The following is a 22124-nucleotide window of genomic DNA, read 5'->3' as shown; positions in this document are numbered from 1 at the left end:
GAGAAAGGTGCTATATAAATGTAAATAATAATAACAACAACAACAATAACAACAACAAAATAAAAGTGAAACTGGTAACCATTTGATCAATGTGTCGCAGCCACATAAGGTCAAAATGTCAACTTTTTTTGATACTTATTTACTTTGAGAGTCCTCCTCTGGCCAACAATAGACACTACAATAGTAATAATACAGACAATAAGGAGCAGAATAAGTAGTGAGAGAGAGAGAAAAAACAACTGGATGGTCAGTTTGCAGTGGAATATCCACCCCTGTATTTGATTGGCATCTAGAAAGTACATAGTGTTCAATTTTCAGATTTATTTGATAATTATTAAAGACCAGAGTGTTATGAGTCTGTGGATACCAGATGTGTATAGGTTTGAGGAAAAACCTAGGAACAGACCGCCCTCAAATATTTGTCCGCCTTTGTATATTATGCAAATTAGCGCGAAGTCTAAGTGGGCGGAGCTTATGGATTAATGAGGCTTTTTTTTTTGTAGACTGGAAGACTAGTAATCGCTGCAAAAAATAATTTGTCTGTATGACATACAGTGTAGGCATTATGGACTGAATCGCGTCTGGGTGTGCCATAGCGCAGCCCTGTAATACTTTACTGTAATACTCCTAATGGTGTTTAAAAAAGATCTTCTTCAGCTAAATGCCATAAATGTAAATGTTTTCACTACCACCCTGAATACTGTCTCTCATTGCAGGCAGAATTCCTGATTTTTCTTTTTTTTTTTTTACATGACATCAACATAAGCCTGTTTGATGGCATGTGATTTTTAGTTTTTTTTTTTGTTTGTTTTGGTTTTTTTTTGGGGGGGGGGGTTCTTTTTTAATGAAAAATATTTACTTTAAGTTTCATGTTCATCGACTTATTTAGGAATGTATCGAAGTCATAGTTTTGGTATCATGGCAACACAACAGCTTTTCCTGCAGCTGGCACAAGCCCTTAATGGAGGATCTCTACTGAGCCCCAGCAGATGACCCCTCATTCCAAGAACTCTCTTGTGAATTAGTTCATATGAAGAAACATCATGGTTGCCTTCCTCACATTTTATACACCTTGGGCATTTAACTGAATTTCAATATGTCATTATATGTATAGGTGTGTGGATCCCATTGTGGTGGCTTGCCATTTAGGGACCAAGTTACCATGAGAGCATTTAAATCATCATTTTGAAAGACACATGTACACACAGTTAATCAAGGAGCCTGACTGTTGTTAGAACAACACGGTTATTTATCACAGCTGGAGTAGGTATGCTGAAGACTGTGGAATATTAACACACACACACACACACACACACACACACACACACACACACACACACACACACACACACACTGGCTAAAGTAGTATTACACATAAACATTTAGCTCCTTACTACACCAGCAAGCACATACACACTCAAAAAGATGCACATGTAACTTATCACACGCACATGTACCCACACAATTATGTCCCTGAATCCAATGTAGCTGTAGCCCCTATAGCCACAGGATGGAGCCACCTAAAGAAAGGATAATGACAGCTTGAACATGCCCTCTCCACCCCTTCCCCAGCTTTATAGACAGAAACAAGCAGACAAACATATAGGAAAGGATCGATGGATGGATATGTCTGTGGCTGGGTGGGTGGGTGTGCGTGCGCGCGCGTGTGTGTGCGCTATGTGACAAACCGCCTTGAGTGCTGTGTTAATTTAGCATTGTACAGGTAAAGCCAAGGAGCTATGAAATCACCTGATTTACCGTGGCAGAGCTTATTTCAAATAATACATTTCAAAGTGATACTTTTCTGTCAGCAAATTAAACAACAGTGATTTTTTACAAGACAGAATTTCCTGCCTTCTTCCCTTGTGCATGTGATCAGTCTCCTCAGTTCCCAGTGCTGGGGAAGATACTTAGAAAGCTTTGCAAGCTACCATTTCCATCACAGAAACACTACCTTAGGAAGAAATGTAGTTTGGTTAACAAAAACTAGTTTGATTTTATATATATATATATATATATATATATATATATATATATATATATATATATATATATATATATATATAGAGAGAGAGAGAGAGAGAGAGAGAGAGAGAGAGAGAGAGAGAGAGAGAAATTAACAATGTACATGGGCTGTGACATAGCAATATATTACCAGCAAAAAAAAAGTGTCACTCAATTGCAAAAAAGTACAACTAAAACAGTACAAAACTAAACAAGTAAAACTATTACAACTAAAACAGTCTTCATAATGGGTGTATCTAAATAATGGATCTATATGACAGTGCAGCATCTCTTGTTTGCTCAATCTATGAGCAGTCTCTTATCCAACAGGCGTATCCATTTGGCACTGAAATCATCCTTGCCAACACTGAAAAGCCACTCACACACTGCATTGGCCCCTGAGCAAGGCCCTTAACCCTCAATTTCTCAACTTGCATTCAGTCATAATTGTAAGTTGCTTTGGACAAAATAAATGTAAAATGTCAAATGCAGTTTAACTACTAGTCACTACTCCCTAATTCTGTCAGCTTCAAGCTAACATGGCTCACAGATTGCCAATTCAACATGATGGTAGGCACTCTTGCATGCACTGCCTCTGGGCTATCTTTTGGAGAACTGTTTCTCTGCCTTGGAGGAGATGCAGGAAGGGAAGGGCTCGTCAGGAGATCATCTCCCTGTTCCTTTGTGTCATTCAGAGGTTCCACTGAAGCCTCAGCAGGTGTTCGTTTCCCCTTCTCTCCACTATGGTCAGTGTTAATTGGCCGACTATTAGTAGCCGACCATTAGTAGAAACAAGAGAGGACACACTGTTCTTAACACTTTAAGAACAGAGTGTCTTCTGTTGTTTCTTATAATAGTCGGTTAAGTAAATTACATTTTTCACCTGCCTTCCACAAGTCTACATAGCTGCCTTCAAAACACATATGTCGGTTCTGGAATTGGCCATCCTTTAATTTTAGTTTAGAAAAGATAGCATACATCCCAGCAGGTCTCACTGGATAAATTACTTTTTGCTGTACTTAAATGTACCTAACTGATTACTAAGTTTACAAACACTTACGCGACTAAGTAAGGTTTTAGTTTAAGCAACTACAACCCCATGCAGCCTGGCTTACCAGAACCTATTTCTAAAGATGCATATAGTATTTTTTGTGTATTAAAACCTAGAGTATCCACCATATTTTTAGATATATTTTGGTATTTAGTATTATTAAAACACACTACAAGTCTTATTGTTATTATTAGTAGTAGTAGTCACAAAACATTAAGAATTTTTTTAAAATCTAGTCTTAGGCAATGAAAATGGAATTTGGTAAGGTAGGTAAACTAACAAGTTTCTAGTTATGATAGACCTTGTGTGGAGGTTTGCACTGGTTAGCTAAAATGCACCTGGCCTTTGAGATTGTGATTCATGTGATTCCTTGGCTAATAAGAAGTCAAGTTTGCCTAAAGGGAACAAAAAACAAGTACACATGTCCACATTGTATCATCTGCCACTGGAATTAAGAGTGGGCCGGTCAGGAGAGCACAGAGGATCATGGTGAGGAATTGAATGTTGTACATAGTTGATCTGTGTGTATGTTTTATTCATACATCACACATGCTTTCACAACACACACCTAGTCTGGATTCCCAGAACAAAACCATGTGGCTTTCTCTAGCTGTGTGCATGTCTAATGTACAGTCTCTGAAGCAGTATTTTAATGAAACGTGAATATAGATCAGATGAATTTGGGTAATATGGTGGATGGATGGATTGATTGATTATTTTATTGCCATGTGACATGTAGGTGGTAATTGTATCTGGTGCAACAAGATGTAACTCAACTCTGTTGTAACAATACACAGAAAATCCAAAACATAATTCATTTGAAATTAGGACTGTAAAAGAATTACACAGACAGACTGCAATGATGTACTCTGCTCTGAAGAGTTTAATGACCTCATCACTTTTGGATGCAATGATCTTGGCTCACTGAAACTACTGGACCTGAGATTGGTTTGGCTATTGATTTCTCTGTATAGTCCAGAAATTGAGAATAATACAATGAAATTTTAGCAAAGGGTAGAGTCCAAACACTATACATGACTAATATTGCTCCAACATTAACATAGACCAAACATTATTACTAGTAATACAGCCCAAAAAATACCAAACACCTACAACACAACCAGCAAACATAACATAGCCCAACAATGTTTACTATTCTTTGATATTCTTGTAAATATTCACAGTATGTTGTAAAACTCTGCTGAAAAACTGACTGACTAATTATTAAACTTACCCTGCCCCTGGTATAGATTTCAATGTGTTTATATAGGTTGTTAAATAATTCCTCTGGCAGTATGTAGAGTGTACATGTTTTAGTATTTTATCTGTTTAGTGACATTACTAAAGAGACTTACTCTCAGGCTTCACTGTATGTAAACATATGGGCGCGCACAAACACGCACACACACAAACACGCACAATCCTGCAGAGACTTGTTCAGACACATAGGCAGGATGTTGCCTCCTCCCTTGTTCATTGTATTAGACTAGTGCAGAGACAGCCATTTCCTAAAGCTAGAACATGGAAAATACACACACACACACACACACACACACACACACACACACACACACACACACACACACACACACACACACACACACACACACACACACACACACACACACACACACACACACACACACACGAGTGGCAAGGAGACCGAGAGAGTCAGAGAAATTATTGCGGCAACATATGTCACAGCATTACTATTACCATTGTTGCATTTTACATTAATTATTGTTCTTGTATTTGTTCCTATTACTTTTTATTGTTCTTTCCTAAGTGTGTATTGTTACCAACAGAATGAATTCTATTGGCAAAATTGTACTCAGTACATTCATGCCACTAAAGCTACCTTGATCAAAACTGAATGAGTGAAAACAAAAAATAAAAAATAAAAAATGAGTGTGAAACAAAAAAGCTAAACTGTTCTCTCAGCCACACATACACATACATAAACCAACAACTACATAACTATTCACCACTCATGCTATCATAGACTTTGCTAGCAAAATTGCAAACCTTACAGACTTTATTAAAACTCAGCATTTGTGGACCCCATCACAACAGTAACCTGCACTGAAAATACAATACATTATAAACATTAATTAATAATTATACAAATTAATACATCACTGGAGAGCACACGAATGAGCATGCGCACACGCATGCGCACACACACACACACACACACACACACACACACAAAACTGTGTGTGTTATCAGAGACAGGAGATAACTTAGACTTTATGTAAAAGTGCTGGGCAAATGTAAGGTTAGCTGTGAGATGGGCCACAGAACAGTGAGTCAGAATATTGATATTTAACAGGGACAGTGGTAAGTATTAAAGATTTATTACCTACAGATCATCAGCTTTCAAAATGTTTACTAGCTCCTCACAACAACAGCCCATCAAGTGACCAAGAGGAGAGACAGAAAAGTAGGTTAGAGAGAAAGAGAGAACAGGTTTGGCAGAAATATTAAAGTCAAAACTTTCTTCCTTTTGGTTGGGACCATTTTGTGTGTGTGTGTGTGTGTGTGTGTGTGTGTGTGTGTGTGGTGTGTCAGTGACACTTTGAACATGGCAGTTTGCAATAAAATATTTCTCCCTTTCCAGTATCTTGCACACACAAACCGATATACCCATATACCCACCCCAAACAAACACATTTAAAAAAAAATAGCATCGTCACTGACGGACACAACAAATACTTAATTACAGCAAAGAGACCGGCTATCATGCAGAAGATTAGCAGGATATCACAAAATCAATTGCCATGTGTTGCTATGGCTATATGTATAATGCATCCTGCAGAAGTAAGCTGCTCTCTATGCTACTTTCTAGCTACACTAACATCATCATTTACACCAACCATGCCATTCACACTAAAATCGTTTACACTAACCATTTCCCACTAACATCATTAACAATAACATAATTAACACTAACCACACCTTTCACACTAACAACATCACACCATTCATATGCTTAAAATATTGAGTTATTTAAAGTTTTTGAATACAACTTTAGTCAGAATTTGGCTAGAACACTGAAGTGTGCTGATGTGTTCTGACTTAAATGATCAGAACACATCACCCTTTTGCTTCCCAGTGCCACTGGATACCAGTCTATGCTACACACTTGCCCTGACCACTTTCAAAACCTTGCATGTGCATTTCGGATTTCTGCATTTAGACTCCCGTTGGTCCCTCCTGTTGGAGCACAAGCAGATGGTGGGCCAGCTAGTGTTCCAGCTCCCCAACTTGAGAACTGTCAGCAGCTTTACTTCCAAACTGAAATGAATGAAAACCTCTCGCTTCTCACCACTATCTTTTACCCTCAAGATATTATACATGTTGACATCTCTATAGTGTAATTTCTTTTAGTGTAGCATGAACTTTTAAAGAAGACTTTATCTTGCTGCGTTTCAAAAAGAAAAACGCTCACTTTGAAATTTGTGAAAAACCATTAAAACATGCCACAGGCTGTAAACATGCCACAGGCTGAAATCGCTTAGGTCAACGTGTAAATACACAAACAAAAGAACTAAACATCAAATTCAAGTATCACCTTAAAAAAAGATAAATTTCTCTTCCAAACATTTTAGCATGAAGAGCATATTAATCTGACACTGACACCCTTTTTACTTCATAAGATTATCTTCAGACTTGTCTGTAGTAGTTGTTATACGTTTGGAGGCTTTGGCTATAAAGTTATTTGTCCATTTTCAATGTTATGATTATATTAGAAGCATCATATGTTTGCCAATTTCCCATACATGCAGTAACAAAAAATAAAGTATAAAATGCTTCTTCCATCTTGGCTAGAACCTTTAAAATGACCGCGACTAGCCAATCAAATCTACGTGTTTGGCGTAATATTGTTACGGGCCGTGGTACTCATGTCTTGGAAAAGTATGAGGGGGATTTGCCTTTTCTCCGTGCCATACCGTTTCCTGTTGCTTTTCTTAGTAACACTCTCCACGCTTCCTGGGACCAGAGAAACGCACACTCTGAATCTGCGCAATACACGCACGGAGAACTTGAACTGGAAAGAGTTCACTATGAACAGAAGAAACTATGAGCCAAAATGTCAGCCCCGCTACCTGCGCACAGACTGCTTATGAAGCCGAGGAGACACATCCTAGTTAAGTCGGTTTTTAACGCCTAACGATAAACAGGGACAGTGACCTAAATCACCACTTGCTTCAATCATGACCGTACAAATGATATTACATTAATTATCTTTACTGTGCTAAATTATTGAAACGTAGATAATAAGGTTAGGGCTAGATGATGATGATGATGATGATGATGATGATGATGATGATGATATTATTATTATTATTATTATTATTATTATTAATAATAATAATAAATGTTTCTAAAACACCAACAACCTCATACAAAGAGCATTTTAACCATGGCAATTTAGGCCTAATACTTGCATCGCAACGCAGTCATTACCTCACAACCATAAATAAATCGTTACCTTAAATTAATCGTTTACCTGTGTGCTGACTTGTAACGCGTAACCGTGAAACTGTACTCTGCTGTGTTATTAAAGGAGATGAGGGGATTTCCACAGTCCTCTGTGCATGGACAACATCCAGCGTGTTAACCTACCCGCGTCCTATGGTCTCATGTCCCATAAAAGCCTTGGCGAGGCGGCGTTTCGTGGCAGTTGAAGCCTTACTGTCACACACTACGGTATTCCTAAACACCCACTGTGCCCTAAACATCCGTGTATACTACTGTACGGGGTTAAACGGTGACTGGGTGGCCGGCTGTTCAATCCCAAAAAGCAGAGAAGGCACGAAGTTTGCTCCAGTGTGATAAACGTGGTATCCAGAAAAATGCCATCGCGGTGCCTTCGCTGCAACTGCCGCAGTCATAACGAAACCAAGCCTTGTCAAAAGAAACAAAACGTCAGTCTGGTCAAATATGAATTGCTTACCTGCTTCAACGGTATCGGTTAAATCGTAATTGGAGGCTGTTCTGGGGAATTCTTTGAGTTTTCTGGTGCTGAGGTTTAGGAACCCAGAGTCCGCCGCTTCTTCCAGCGCTCTCTCCAGAGCTCGGTTGAGGGGCAGGTTCCTATGCGAGCCCAGTGCGCCCAGGTTCGCCTGCGTCGGCGCCGACACCAGCTGGGAGAGGGGACGAGGCTCCGGTCCCAGCGTCGCCATATTAACCCCCGGAAAGCGTGAAAAATGAAAGGCTCCAAATAATGTTATATCCAAACGACGCAATGGTGGCTAATACCAAGTGCACGGTTTCCCCCTGCACCCGTGTGCCTTCGCTACCCTAAACGCGTCTGCGCAGTTACTGTAAACTATTGGTCACGGACAGCTCTGGTTACTTGGGGATTGAAGGCTCAGAGATTCACCGTTGCGCCCTCTGATGGTTTTGTAAGCGAGTCAGCCTACACTTCTTTGATTAAGGCTGCTGGCAGTCCAATGACACAAAACTTGAAATATTGTTTTTGTTTTTTGGAGGAAGACACTGTTTTATTTGAAGGGTAGTTTTCTGCCAACCAGACAAATGGGTCTGTATGTTCTTTATATAGCGTACAGACCCCTTTCTCAGTTGAGTTCTCAGCTTTTGCTTTGAGTTGCCCCATGGGCAGACCACATCCCCTGAGTCTAATGAAACTGGAAAGTTCTGTACAGTCACACTGTTCCTCTTTTTATACGTATATGGTAAACTGCAGACCTGAAAGTGAAACAACCATGAAAATATATGTGAACAACTACATAAATAAAACAATACTAAATCCTCTACGAACAGTGCAGCTGCCCAACACGAAGGAAGTGCAAGTTACAATAACTGTGTCACAGGTAAGATGACTTAACGGTTGTTATAAGCCTGTAGGTTTTATTCTTATGTATGGGCTACTCAGCACACCTTTAGTTTATTTGTATGTAAAGCCTCTTGCTGCAACCATCAACCTCTAACCGATTGTACCATAATTGGACAATTTTAGAAATATATGAGGAAATACATGTGTGTATTGACTAATGAACGTCTCTCAGAGACATAACTACCTAAACATTTCCTGAAATTCTGACAGCGACGCGGTAAGTTAACATTGCTACTCGGGGTGCCAACGTGTCCTATTTGGAATAAGTTAACTAACCTTAACTTTGTAAGGTCACTGATATGCCCTCTAAACTCTTTTTCCTGTATTATTGTACATTATTGTGTCGTGAGTGTAGGTACATTGTGTGCTGCTTTAATGTGGCTCTTGTCAAGCATTTTGTCTTTCGGTTTTGGGGTAGTATTTTGGGTAATATTTTGGCCGTTATTCCTCGTACTTGTTGAAAACTGAAAAAAATGTAATTAAGAATATACATTAGGCGCAATTTTGAATAGTTAGTTACGGAGAAAAAAAATGCCTTGTTATACTTGTCACGTTTAATTTTAATTCCTTAATTTTAATTTTAAGTCCTTCAATACATTTTAAACTATAAATAATATAATTAATATAATTGTAATATAAGATTGTACTTGACATTACTTGGATTATCAGGCAAATGTACAGCTACACTAACCTTTTACAACTTTGCAATAGACAAAATGAAGAAGGTGTTTAAATGAAGAAGTTTGTTAATTCAGGCTTAACTGTCTCGTTTGGAGCAACTGAGAGCCGTTATAGCAGTTACACGAGCCGAACATCTGCAGGCTTCTGTCTTAAACTCTTCCTTGTCACTTTGCTCTTTTTCAAATATTTTTCAGGTAGGTACAAGGAGAATGAAACACATTCTCCAGTTTACCAGCTCCATACTGGAATCTTACTCTAATTCTGCTGACAATAATTGTTCCAATTCCACAACCCAAAGTAGAAATTATATCACTGAAGTTGATCATCGCACAAGTCAAGGTAGCCTGAATTCTTATTTTGGAAACAATCCAAATGGAAGGGACTCTGTCAATCAACTTGACCCAGAGAGTGTGTGGTACTACCTGCCCCGGAGCAGTCCTGTCATTTTGCGTCGGGCCCATTGCCAAGTGAAGAATGGTAGTGGACAATCTTTGGAACGATCTACATCTCGCTTGCTGTCTTCAACTCCAGCAGCCAAGAACTTCTCTGCAGCCCCAGCTGGAAACCAGTCCTTTGGATCTCCAAACCTGCTAGAACTTCCTGAAAAACAAGGGCCAGCTTTTTCATCATTAGCATCCACTCAGCTCCTCCTCCAAGCTTTACCCTCGGCTCTGCGTTGTGGTCCCGAAGGTCACTCAGGAAAGACAGTAGACCATTGTGGTTCATATCAACCCACAGACAGTGATAAGCAAGAAAACCTCTCAGAAAACATCCTGTGCCACACTATTAATCCCAGAGATTTGTCTCTCTCAGAGGGACTAGCTCACCCACTGAATGGGGGTCCATATCCAAATAACAAAGCCAGAGCCAGCAGTGGCACACATCTGATCTTCGGTAAAGTTCACAGGCAAAACACGCACATACACACAACAAAAAACAAGCCAGTTGTCTGTCTGCTTTGTGTTTATGCTTGGTATTATCACATTTATGTCACAATACACTCATAACCTCATACACATTGATACAAAGATGTTGATTTTCCTGATGATTGCTTGTAAGGGGAAAAGAAATTCACTTGATAAGAGTGGATATTTATAAATATGGAGAGCAAACACAGTACAAGTACTAAAAAAGTATTGTGATACTTAGCTAATTTGAATATATTAACTGTGTAAGAAGGCAGAAGGCTCCAAAGGCATCAAAATGTTAAAACAAATATTTCAAAGCAAAATCCAAGAGGTTGGATTCATCATATGTATCACATACCCCATTTTTGCAGAACCAGAAATGATCTTTTCCAGGTCCTCTTTCAAAATAAAGTGTCCACAGGCTTCGGGGGAGGGATGGCCAGCAGTGATGTCACCTTTCCTCTCTGCATCCCTGATTCCCTTAGAACTAACACATGTTCATATGGCTCAGGGCTGCACAATATTTTGTTTGTGAATATTTTGTTTCTTACAAGTACTGGCCCCATAAGAAATTACAAATGTTGGATTTTGTACTGGGAACATATTGACCAATCTCAGACAATACAGATGAGTGTTCTGTAGTTGTTTTTAATGCGTTTGTATGATCTAACCAACATAAATTTTTCTGTGAATATTTCTACCTGGACACAAAGTGAGACTAGATCAGCTAGCATGGTGGCACTTTCAGAATTAAAAGTTTAACAATTAAGTTAAATTTCCTCTAATAATTCCATGAATGTAGGAAGGTTGCAACAGGTATACACATATAAGAAGTTTCATATGTGCTTGTGGTCTGTTCAGGTTCTGTGAATAAGGAAGAAATCGATGGGGACTTCTTCAGGAACAGTATGGATATTGACCAGGTAAACAGATAAGCGTGCGTCTGTGGGCCTTTGAATATGTGTGTATATATATATATATATATATATATATGTATATGTGTGTATGTAATTATTTATTTATATTATATTTATATTATATTTATATTTATATATATATGTATATACACACATACATATATATATATATATATATATATACATATATATACACACATATATATATAATATATATACATACATATACATATATATACATATATATATACACACATACACATATATATATATATATATATATATATATATATATATATATATACACACATACATATACAAACATACATATATATATATATATATGTGTGTGTGTGTGTGTATGTATGTATATGTATATGTGTGTGTGTATATATATATATATATATATATATATATATATATATATATATATATATATACATACACACACACACACACACACAGCGATGTGAAATAAGTATTGAACACGTCACCAGTTTTCTAAGTAAATATATTTCTAAAGTTGCTATTGACATGAAATTTTCATCAGATGTCGGTAATAACCTATCCAATCCACACGTTCAAAGAAATCAAACCATAGATGTTCATAAATTAAGTTGTGTAATAATGAGAAATGACACAGGGAAAAGTATTGAACACATGAAGAAAGAGAGGTGCATGGAAAGTCATGACACCAGCTGAAATATATTAGTAATTAGAAAGCAATCTTGCCACTTAGTGCAAATTAATATCAGCTGGTTTAACTGATGGCCTATAAAAAGGTGTCTCATTACCAAGGTGCCACGCAAGAAATATCTCATGATATGCAAAACCTGTGAGCTCTCTCATGACCTTTGCAACATTATTGTTGAAAAACATACTGATGGCATTGGTTACAAAAGAATTTCTAAACTACTGAAGGTTCCAGTGAGCACTGTTGGGGCCAAATAATCCAGAAGTGGAAAGAACATCATTTCACAATAAACTGGCCACAACCGGGTGCTCCCCGCAAGGTTTCAGACAGAGGAGTGAAAATAATTGTCAGAAGAGTTGTCCAAGAGCCAAGGACCACCTGTGGAGAGTTACAGAAAGACCTGGAATCAGCAGGTACAATTGTTTCAAAGGAAACGATAAGTAATGCACTCAACCTCCCTGGCCTGTATGCACGCTCACCACGCAAGACTCCATTGCTGAAGAAAAAGCATGTTGAAGCACGTTTAAAATTTGCTCAACAACATGTAGACAAGCCTGTGAAATACTGAGAGAATATAGTCTGGTCAGATGAGACCAAAATTGAACTCTTTGGATGCCATAATACACACCATGTTGGAAGGTCAAAAGGCATTGCATATCACCCCAAAAACACCATACCAACAGTGAAGTTTGGAGGTGGGAACATCATGGTGTGGGGCTGTTTTCAGCATATGGCACTGGCACGCTTCATATAATTGAAGGAAGGATGAATGGACAAATGTACCGAGACATTCTTGATAAAACAATCTGCTGCCATCTACCAGGATAATGAAGATGAAACAAGGGTGGACATTTCAGCAAAGACAATGATCCAAAACACACAGCCAAGGAAACTCTTAATTGGTTTCCGAGAAAGAAAATAAAGCTGCTAGAATTGCCTGACCTCAATCCAATTGAAAATCTATGGAAGGAACTAAAGCCCAGAGTTCATAGAAGGAGCCCATGGAACCTTCAGGATTTGAAGAGTGTTTGTGTGTAAGAATGGGCCTATCTTGCGACTAGTTTCTCCGTACAGAAGGCGTCTTGAAATTGTTATCACCAACAAAAGCTTTTTACAAAGTATTAAATAAATTTCAGTAAGCGTGTTCAATACTTTTTCCCTGTGTCATTTCTCATTATTACACATAACTTAATTTATGGACATTATGGTTTGATTTGTTTGCATGTGTGGATTGGATGGGTTGTTACCAACATCTGGTGAGAATTTCATGTCAATAGCACCTTTTAGAAATATATTTACTTAAAAAATTGGTGGTGTTCAATACTTATTTCACCCACTGTATATATTATATATATATGTGTGTGTGTGTGTGTGTGTGTGTGTGTGTGTGTAGGAGAATGCTCACTTTGTAGTGGTGGACATGGTGCTGGAAGTTCTAGAGGCTTTCAGATGGGCTGCGGATCATGAGCAGTTAATAGTCACAGACCTTTCTATGGACAGAAACACTCACTGGGGTTCCCAGACCCATTCCACCTCCTCCCTCGACAGTGGTTATCATGGTAAAAACAATACGTTATAAGTGTTCATGTAAACTGGGATTACACAAATTTTGCAATTCTCTAATGTGGAAATTTACACACAGAATTTTGGCATTGCAGAATATAGAATTTGTCACACACAAAAAAAGAAATAGAATAGTGGTTTTTAAAAATGAAAATAGTTATGTTCATTTCAATAAATAAATAAATAAAACCTAAAAAATATAAAAACTTAATGGACCTTGTGAATTTAATGAGATTTTTTCTGATTCAACAACCTTTTTCATGTCTGGTAGTTTCTCATTTTCAGCCTTCTGTGAATTTCAGATTACTGTGTTCATAGAGTCTCTTCTAACAGAGGTTCCCAGAACTCAGTCCACAGGTAGATGAATACTACCATACACTGCTGAGTGAAAGGCACTACTATAGGTTTCATTGGATCAGGTGCTAGTGAATGTTCAGTTGTTGTGTATAGTTGCCTGTGTGTGTCTCTACAGTTCCCAGAAGGTCCCGAGCACCTCTGCAGAAGACCTAGCCAATCAGCTGCTCTCTGAGTTCAGGAAGTCATTGCACCCTTCTGAAGGGCCTCTCAGCTGTTACAACCAATGCCTGTCACTGGAGAAAGTGAGAGCTGTAACACGCATGCACACACAAACAGATAATCACATGTAGCTGTATCACTAAAATACTCACTACAAACGTGAGGTAATTCTAGGGAGATTTTACATTTTGTGCTGCAAGAAAGAATGACATTGCATTTCAATGTGGTGTATATAACAGACATAATAAGACTTTACTGCAATATAAAAAGTAGGCCCTGTGACTGGAAAGTTAGTCTAAGCAGTATAAAGGTGAGATAAGAAGTGTGAGGGTAGGTTAAGCAGTGTAAAGGTGAGATAAGAAGTGTGAGGGTAGGTTAAGCAGTGTAAAGGTGAGATAAGAAGTGTGAGGGTAGGTTAAGCAGTATAAAGGTGAGATAAGAAGTGTGAGGGTAGGTTAAGCAGTGTAAAGGTGAGATAAGAAATGTGAGGGTAGGTTAAGCAGTATAAAGGTGAGATAAGAAGTGTGAGGGTAGGTTAAGCAGTGTAAAGGTGAGATAAGAAGTGTGAGGGTAGGTTAAGCAGTGTAAAGGTGAGATAAGAAGTGTGAGGGTAGGTTAAGCAGTGTAAAGGTGAGATAAGAAGTGTGAGGGTAGGTTAAGCAGTGTAAAGGCAGATTAAGTATAGTAAACATAAGGTAAGGGTCAGTAAATTAAACAGTTCTGATTTTTTTTTAAATTAAAAATTAAGCAAGAATGAATGCACTTAAAATGATATGATCCACTAACTTATAGATTTTCAAAGTACCAGTCAGATTTAACCAAGACAAATCAGTCATATAATGCACTGCGCTCATCGTTTTACTCCACGAGTATAAAATATGTCATTACACTATTGATTGGAGTAAGATTGACTGTATCTAGGGCTAAATGTTGAATGCTATGGTGAAAAGGTAGTAGGTGCTGTATTGATGTAATTGTTGTTCTGATTATAGTTGCATAAGCATATTCTCCACAGGCATTTCTTTTGCCTTGTATCATAAGCATGCCATGTTCATGATGATAAAATGACTACTCACAGGCATAATTACAATCTTATTGGCCCCAGTGCTTATATATACAGCATTAATAAAAATGATGTAATTTGCACTGCCGTGCCCCACACACTACAGGCTCCAGTGCAAATGCCCCCTTTTTACTCCCAGCAGTTACACAACTGCTCAAAACAGTACCAGTCAAAACATCTACTCTTTTTTTTCATTTAAAACATCAGCTATCAAACCAGTGAAATAACACATTTACGATAATGTTGTGACAAACAAATACTGACTTTGAGCATTTATAAATATAAATATTGAGCATTTATAAATCCATTCTGAAATGAGAGCACTAGCAGAAAAGAGTAGTGTTGTGTTCATTTTCTTAGCACATTAACAAAAAAAATTCAAATTACTTTTATTGTTGCATCACTACAAGACATGCATGTGAATAATAAACTTAAGCACCATCAAAGGTCCACCAAACAGTGTAGTTAACACACAGAACACAATATATGAATGATACAAGAACTATACATGTAATATATAACAAATATACAAGCTGTGCAATACAATGCGATGTGCACTACAACATTCACTGTAGTAGACACTTCAGTAGACATTGTGTAATAGACACTATACAATATCATTCAATATATACAATGCAGTAGACATCGGACAACACATGATGGAAGCTGTGTGGCTAGACGCATGTCATTAGACAATATATGTGCAATACACAAAGTGTGCATATAAGTGTCATGACTATAGTGATAAATAACCTAATCTGTGCATAGGCAGCATGGGAGTGTGCATGGGTTCATGAGTGGATCAAGGGTATTACTATTAATGTTCTAATGCATAGATGTCATGGAAGGAGGGAAGCTCGATCCCCGTGATCATGAGCACTGCACACTACTCTCTTTGCTGTGCTTTAGAGGGTGTGATGCATCCAGTTAAGATGCTTTCGATAGCACAAGTACAGAATATTCTGAGTGGGCTCATGTTTCACAGCAAGGTTGGAGTTGCTACAGGCTACACAGTTGTGCGTGTAGAGGGAGTACAGGAGAGTGCTCAGTACACTTCCTCAAGGAAGACCTGTGTCAAGTGTGAGAGGTGATGAGGTAACACTGCCCAGTTTGGCCACCTGGTGTCCACCTGAAAGGAAGCTCAGAGTTCAATCACATATGTAGTGATTTAAAACCAACTGACAACAGTTTCCTGTCCAGCATGGAGGGAACTATACAAACAGCATTCTCACATGGTACACATCACTGGGATGATGAAGACAATGTAAAGTATAAAGGTAGTCGCATTAATAGTTGACCCATTCTGAAGCTAGGCGAACGAGACCTTTCCATTTTTATTCTTACCTTTAGTGGCTTGAATCTTGCATTGTTGAAGACTATTAACCTTATTTTGGCAACAGATTCCCACTGACACTGTATCGGTGGTGATGAGGGATGGAGTCAGTCTGAGTGAAGAGATACGACAGCGTAGCAGAATGAGAGGAACACTAAACTGGGCTCCACCTCGATTCCAAATAATATTCAGCGTGCAGCCAACACAAAGGTAAGCATGAAAGCTCCCAGCCCCATTTAGACAGTGTTATAAAAGCTGAGACCGAGAGTGAAAACCTGCCTTGAGAACTAAGCAATAGTGATGCTAACATGATTACACAAGAATGAATGCACTAATAATCATATGATCCACTCAACTATGGATTTTGAAAAGCACTAGTCCACTGTAACCAGAATAACTGAGTTCTGTAGTGTATTGCAGTCAATGTCTTACTTCACTTGTAAAATGCCTGTTATTACACTAATGAGTGGTGTAGCGTTAATTGAATCTAGGCCTGAATGTTAAATGTTATGTTGAACATGAATGGTACGGACATATTCTTCAATGTGTATAATGTTAAAGTGACTACTCACAACATATTTTTGCCCCTGAAATGAGAGCACCGGTTTGAAGGAAGAGTGTTTTTCTTACTGTTTTAATGACTAGGTCTACTGGGGGTTGTGAAAATGAATGAAAAAAAAAAACTTTCCAGTGAATATATATGACAGGTTCTAAAATGTAGCACCAAAGACTAATAATCACCAATGTTGAAGACACGGTCAGAGAACTGGTCTCATTACTGTGTATGTGCATTGTGCACAAAACGTTCTTGACCATTTAGTATCCTTTTCATCAGGAGATGTCGCCTACATACACTGTGAATGAAGCTTCAAGTAGTGAACCAATGTTATATATGGTGGTTTAAAAAGATTCAAAGGCTCACTTTGTCATCACTGAACAACTGTGGGGTTGCTCGCTGTGAGTGCAAAATATTCAAGGTATTAGTATGTTTACAGGCGCAGTGATGTCATTGCCTCTCAGCACTTCCTCTGTGCTGGCTGTGGGACAGAAATTGAACGACGTACGTCCCTCGTGGTTTTAACTTTTAACATCCTATGTGCTCCTAAAAATCATGACAGCTTGGCTCATTTTTCACTTTAAAAAAAGTAATTATTTGCTGTCGTGTCTTGTCCATTCTGATTCTTCCACCATCCTCCAGGGTACATAAAAAAATTGCGTTACTGCGACTACCTAGGCAGGTACTTTTGCAATGTTTGCCATGATGGCGGGGAGTCGGTGATTCCTGGGCGGGTCCTGAGTCGCTGGGACTTCAACAGCTACCAGGTCTGCCTCTTCTCTAAGCAGTTATTGGACACTATATGGGAGCAGCCACTGTTCAAGCTCACCAGCGTGGCTAAGGACCTGTACAGCCAGGCAAGGGAGCTGCAAAGATTCAAGGTATGTTTACCCATGTGGTTCTGTGCCAGCCTAAGCAGGGTTGGCATGGAAGAGCTCAGACAGAAGAGAAAGTTTATTTATATAGCACGTTTCACAGGCATTAGTCACTAAGTGGTTTACAAAAGCATTTAAATAACCACTACAGCACATGTTTAAAAATAGAATACACAGTAAATATTACAAATTCCAAAAATACACAAAGACAAAAATACTGAATAGTTACATTAAAACACTAAATGAAAACACACAGATTACCCATTCGCCTGTCTTAACAAATACATCTTTAGCTGCTGTTTAAATTAATCCACACAAGAGTGCTAAAACCTCAAAAGCTTGGTTACCATGATTTCTTTAATGGGTACACGGGACAGCTGGCAAACTACGCTCATTTGACCTAAGGGAACAAGAGCGGTGAAGCAAATCAGTCACATATGCAAGAGGGTGATCATACAATACCCCATAAATAAGAGTACGAGTGTAAATGTACATGAGTAAGAATCTTAATCTGGATCCTATACACTACAGGGAGCCAGTGAAGATATCTAAATATAGGAATAATGTGAGACCATCTATTTGTCATACTAAGTAGGATGAATTCTGACTGACCTGCAGAGGATCAAGGGCGACTTACTAAGTGTTGAAAAGAGTTTGCTGCATCAGTCAAAATATGACAACATAAAAGCATGTATAATCATCTCAAGTTCTGTATTTGAAACTACCACTCTCATTTCCCTAATATTCCTAAAATGGCAAAAGCAAGATCTAATATGCTGTATGACATGGTTATCAAATTGTAGGGACTGATCAAAAATAACTCTTAAATACACACAAAGGGGTGGGCAACTGAGAGAAGGGGCCCAGTATATTGCTTATTCATAAAAATGACCTTATTTGGTCAACAATCAGAGCCTCTGTCTCATCAGCATTAGGATGGTAAGGAATTTAGAAATGTTCTACCGTCTAGTCCTTAACAGTGCCGATAACCTAAAAAACTCACAAGGTTTAAATGAAGCCTTGTTGAATAAAATTGAATATCATCTGCAAATAATCAATACTAAAACTGTTTAGAATCTAAAAATATATATTTTACAAAAAAATAAAAAATAAAAAATTAATCTCTGACAGAAACAGAAAACACCTGTCTGTAAAATAAGAAGTAAATCAATCTAGCACTATACCTGAAATACACACCTATTCATGTAACCTTTTAACAAAATATGATGGTCTGTGACAAAGGCCAATCTACAATCAAGTAATACTAACACTGTACAATTTCCTGCATCAGGGGACATTAAAATATCTTTTGAGACCCTCAAAAGACCAGATTCTGTAGGGTATCAGCAAGGCAGATGATAGGTAAATCTTTAAAAAATACACATTCTGTGGGGTGTCAGATGTTAGATTGTGTAGGGTGTCAGACTCTGTAGGGTGCTGGATTCTGTGGGGTGTAATTTTCACATGATAATTGGTTGCTTGGCCACAACTTTCATCAAAGGTTGGTTCAAAAAGTGTCATGCATTTAGCTAAAATAGAGCATTAAGAGGTAATTCAAATTGATGAAAATATATTTTTGTGTGGGGGTATGTATTTAGGCCTTTGCTGGCACTGGATGTCTCCTTGACAATGATCAAAGAAAAGGCTGCAAGTATAGGGTCAGCATTTGTAGCTATAGTGATAGCCTCACAATGTGAAATACCTCACAAAGGTATTATTACAAGAGTGTGTGGGTGAGCAGGTGTATATGTGATAGAAGGTGACATTGGGACAGCTGATAGCCTCCCTCTCATGTTATATGTATGTGTTCTTTTATCAGGAGCTACAAGAACAGATGATAGCCATTAAGAAGCTGTTGAGAGCATGCCGACTGTCTGATGGGTAAAGAGCCCTTGTCCCACTGCTCCAGATTCCCACTCTCACTGTGTGGAAGGAAACAACTTGATTAGTATTTATACTTTTGCCATTAATCCAGTGATTCCTAGACCAGTCCTCAGAAATCCCACATGAGATTTTTATCTATCTCAGCTCGCAATAGTCCTGCAACAAGTAGTCAAGTACCTGGTACAGATCTCCTGGCAGCTGAGATAGAGAGAAAGGAATCTGTGTTGAGGAATACTATTAGACTATATCCATAGATAAAGAAAAGGTTTGAACAATGTTTAAAACTCGAATATCTCATGTGTCAAGTATAGGAGTGATTAAGATTTGAGGAAGAGAAGTAATATGTACAGTAGAGACGACTGATCTGTGTGGTCTTGATGTTGCTTAGCCATTTGAGGCTGGTGTTTCTGTGCAAAGGGTCCTAGCCGAGTTTCAGCAGTTTCCCTCTCACCTGACCGAAGAGCCCCACCTCTTCTCCATGGGCGACCTTGTCAGGGTCAAGCGAGGTCAGCTTGTAACTATGGCAAAAACCATGCTCCGGGTGGCTACGTCCCATGTGGAGTCATGTGAGGTGTGTTAAACATGCACTGCAGGTGTCATTTAGAGCCCAATATCAAACTCAGTGCTTTAGCCTAAGGGCTAAATTTGTATAGACTGATGCTTTAGGCCCTAAATATTTCTTGTTCAACTCATGTTCTTATTCAACTCATGAAAGCTAATCTCTTTTCCTGTATCTATCTTTCCTTCTGTCACTATTTTTTATCTCCTGTATCCCCCTGTAGCTCTGCCAGGCTAAAGGCTTTATCTGTGAGTTCTGTCGTGGCCAGGAAGTGCTTTTCCCCTTCCAGACAGACATCTGCACACGCTGCCCAGGTCAGATGCCACTCAACTTCCTGTTGCCTCTACTGATCTCATATGACTGTACATCATTTAATCGTTCAAGCTTTGAACAACATTTGTGCCTTATTTAATAGTACCAGTTGGGGAGAAAGAAGACTTGTTAACTGTACAGTCAGTGATTTTGTTTAAAGTTGAGAGCTGAGGTTAGCTTGTCTAAAACTTGAAAACACAGACACTTTTTTCTGTGTTTCCTCAAAATCTACTCATGTACAGCATAAATGAACAGACCAGTGGAGATACTTCCTTGTTCGGATTGGGTGGGTGTTGATGGTCCACATCAAGTGTGTTTCTTTCCAGTTACAGAGCCTGGCTGGTCAAAGACCAGATTTGGTTCCCCTCAGATTATACAGTATTATTATTATATGCAGTAGTATACGGACAGTTTCGTCACAAATATCACAAAAAACCATCACAGTATAACAATTTTAGCATATAATTATTCACTGTACCTTTTAGGCAGTGCAAGTGCAATTTCGTCCAGCAGATGGCACTGTAGCTTCTTGTACATTTTACAAGAGCTGCACTTAAAGTAGAACAGAGGCAGATTTTCTGAGTAGGTGTTTTACAAAAAAAAAATTTAAAAAAATGTGACGTTGGGTGCACAAGGTGTGAATTTAAGATTGTAGCAGTTGCCAGCCAAATGCCAAAAAAAAAGGAAATGTAAATGTTTGCCAGTTCTTTCCTCATTGAAAAGAAGCCAGACAGTAATATTAGCACGCTCCCCTCTGTTCCTCCCTCCCTTCTGTGTGTCTGCCTCAGACTGTAGGACTTGTTTCCATACGGCATGTTTTCAAGATGAGCCATGCCCTAAATGTGATCGACTGCGAAGCCGAAAGAACCTCCAGAACATCTGAACATCCCTCTAGTTCTTCAGGAATTCCATATCTTTTCTTAGAGGTCATCTGGTTTACTAGAGAGCTATTATGAGGCAGTCATAAAGTGCTGCTGTGGTCTTTTTTCCCTAGTTCTTTTACAGCAGGGATTTTCTTAACTGATGCATGGTCCTATGTTTTTGTTCAGTGTTGAATGTTCTCATATTTTATACATTAAGATAATGAGTATTGGTATTTCCATGAAATATATCAGGCTACAAATCATATCACCTATTTGTACTATTGTAGCAGTCATAATGTAGGAATATAAAGGTTTTGGGGGGTTTTTATGAAAAATAAACTGTATAGTGTTTTAGCTACTTTTGATTGATTTCCAAATATACATAGAACAATACTATGTATTAAAACAAATAAAAACTTAAAAATCCTAGTTGTAAACAATGGATCCTTGTTTTCATTTATTTCATTTTTTTTTCTTTTCTT

At 38.3% G+C, this 22124-nt stretch overlaps 2 protein-coding genes across 13 annotated transcripts in view; one reads left to right on the top strand and one right to left on the bottom strand.

Annotated features, from left to right (window-relative positions):
* Positions 1–8371, bottom strand: part of lrch1 (leucine-rich repeats and calponin homology (CH) domain containing 1) — a 55579-nt gene extending 47208 nt beyond the window's left edge. For all 12 annotated transcript variants that reach the window (XR_014125268.1, XR_004775610.2, XM_081720629.1 and 9 more), the window contains exon 1: positions 8016–8371. Coding sequence is in view for 10 of the 12 variants with exons in the window: in XM_081720629.1 (XP_081576755.1) it covers positions 8016–8244 (229 nt within the window). In the remaining 2 variants the exon portion in view is untranslated. The remainder of the gene's footprint in view (positions 1–8015) is intronic.
* A 147-nt stretch (positions 8372–8518) lies between these two features.
* Positions 8519–22087, top strand: rubcnl (rubicon like autophagy enhancer). The gene is made up of 13 exons (XM_027023283.3): positions 8519–8895; positions 9794–10493; positions 11369–11430; positions 13512–13677; positions 13984–14038; positions 14154–14280; positions 16661–16803; positions 17589–17653; positions 17792–18030; positions 19844–19905; positions 20326–20479; positions 20691–20781; positions 21568–22087. The coding sequence occupies exons 1-13, from the start codon at positions 8677–8679 to the stop codon at positions 21660–21662; spliced, it is 2178 nt and encodes a 725-aa protein (XP_026879084.3). The 5' UTR covers positions 8519–8676; the 3' UTR covers positions 21663–22087.
* The last annotated feature ends 37 nt before the right edge of the window (positions 22088–22124 follow it).

Source organism: Electrophorus electricus, chromosome 9, assembly GCF_041902795.1.
Source record: "Electrophorus electricus isolate QZ-2024a chromosome 9, ASM4190279v1, whole genome shotgun sequence".
NCBI classification, from domain to species: Eukaryota; Metazoa; Chordata; class Actinopteri; order Gymnotiformes; family Gymnotidae; genus Electrophorus; species Electrophorus electricus.
This window is presented reverse-complemented; position numbering and strand designations above follow the sequence as displayed.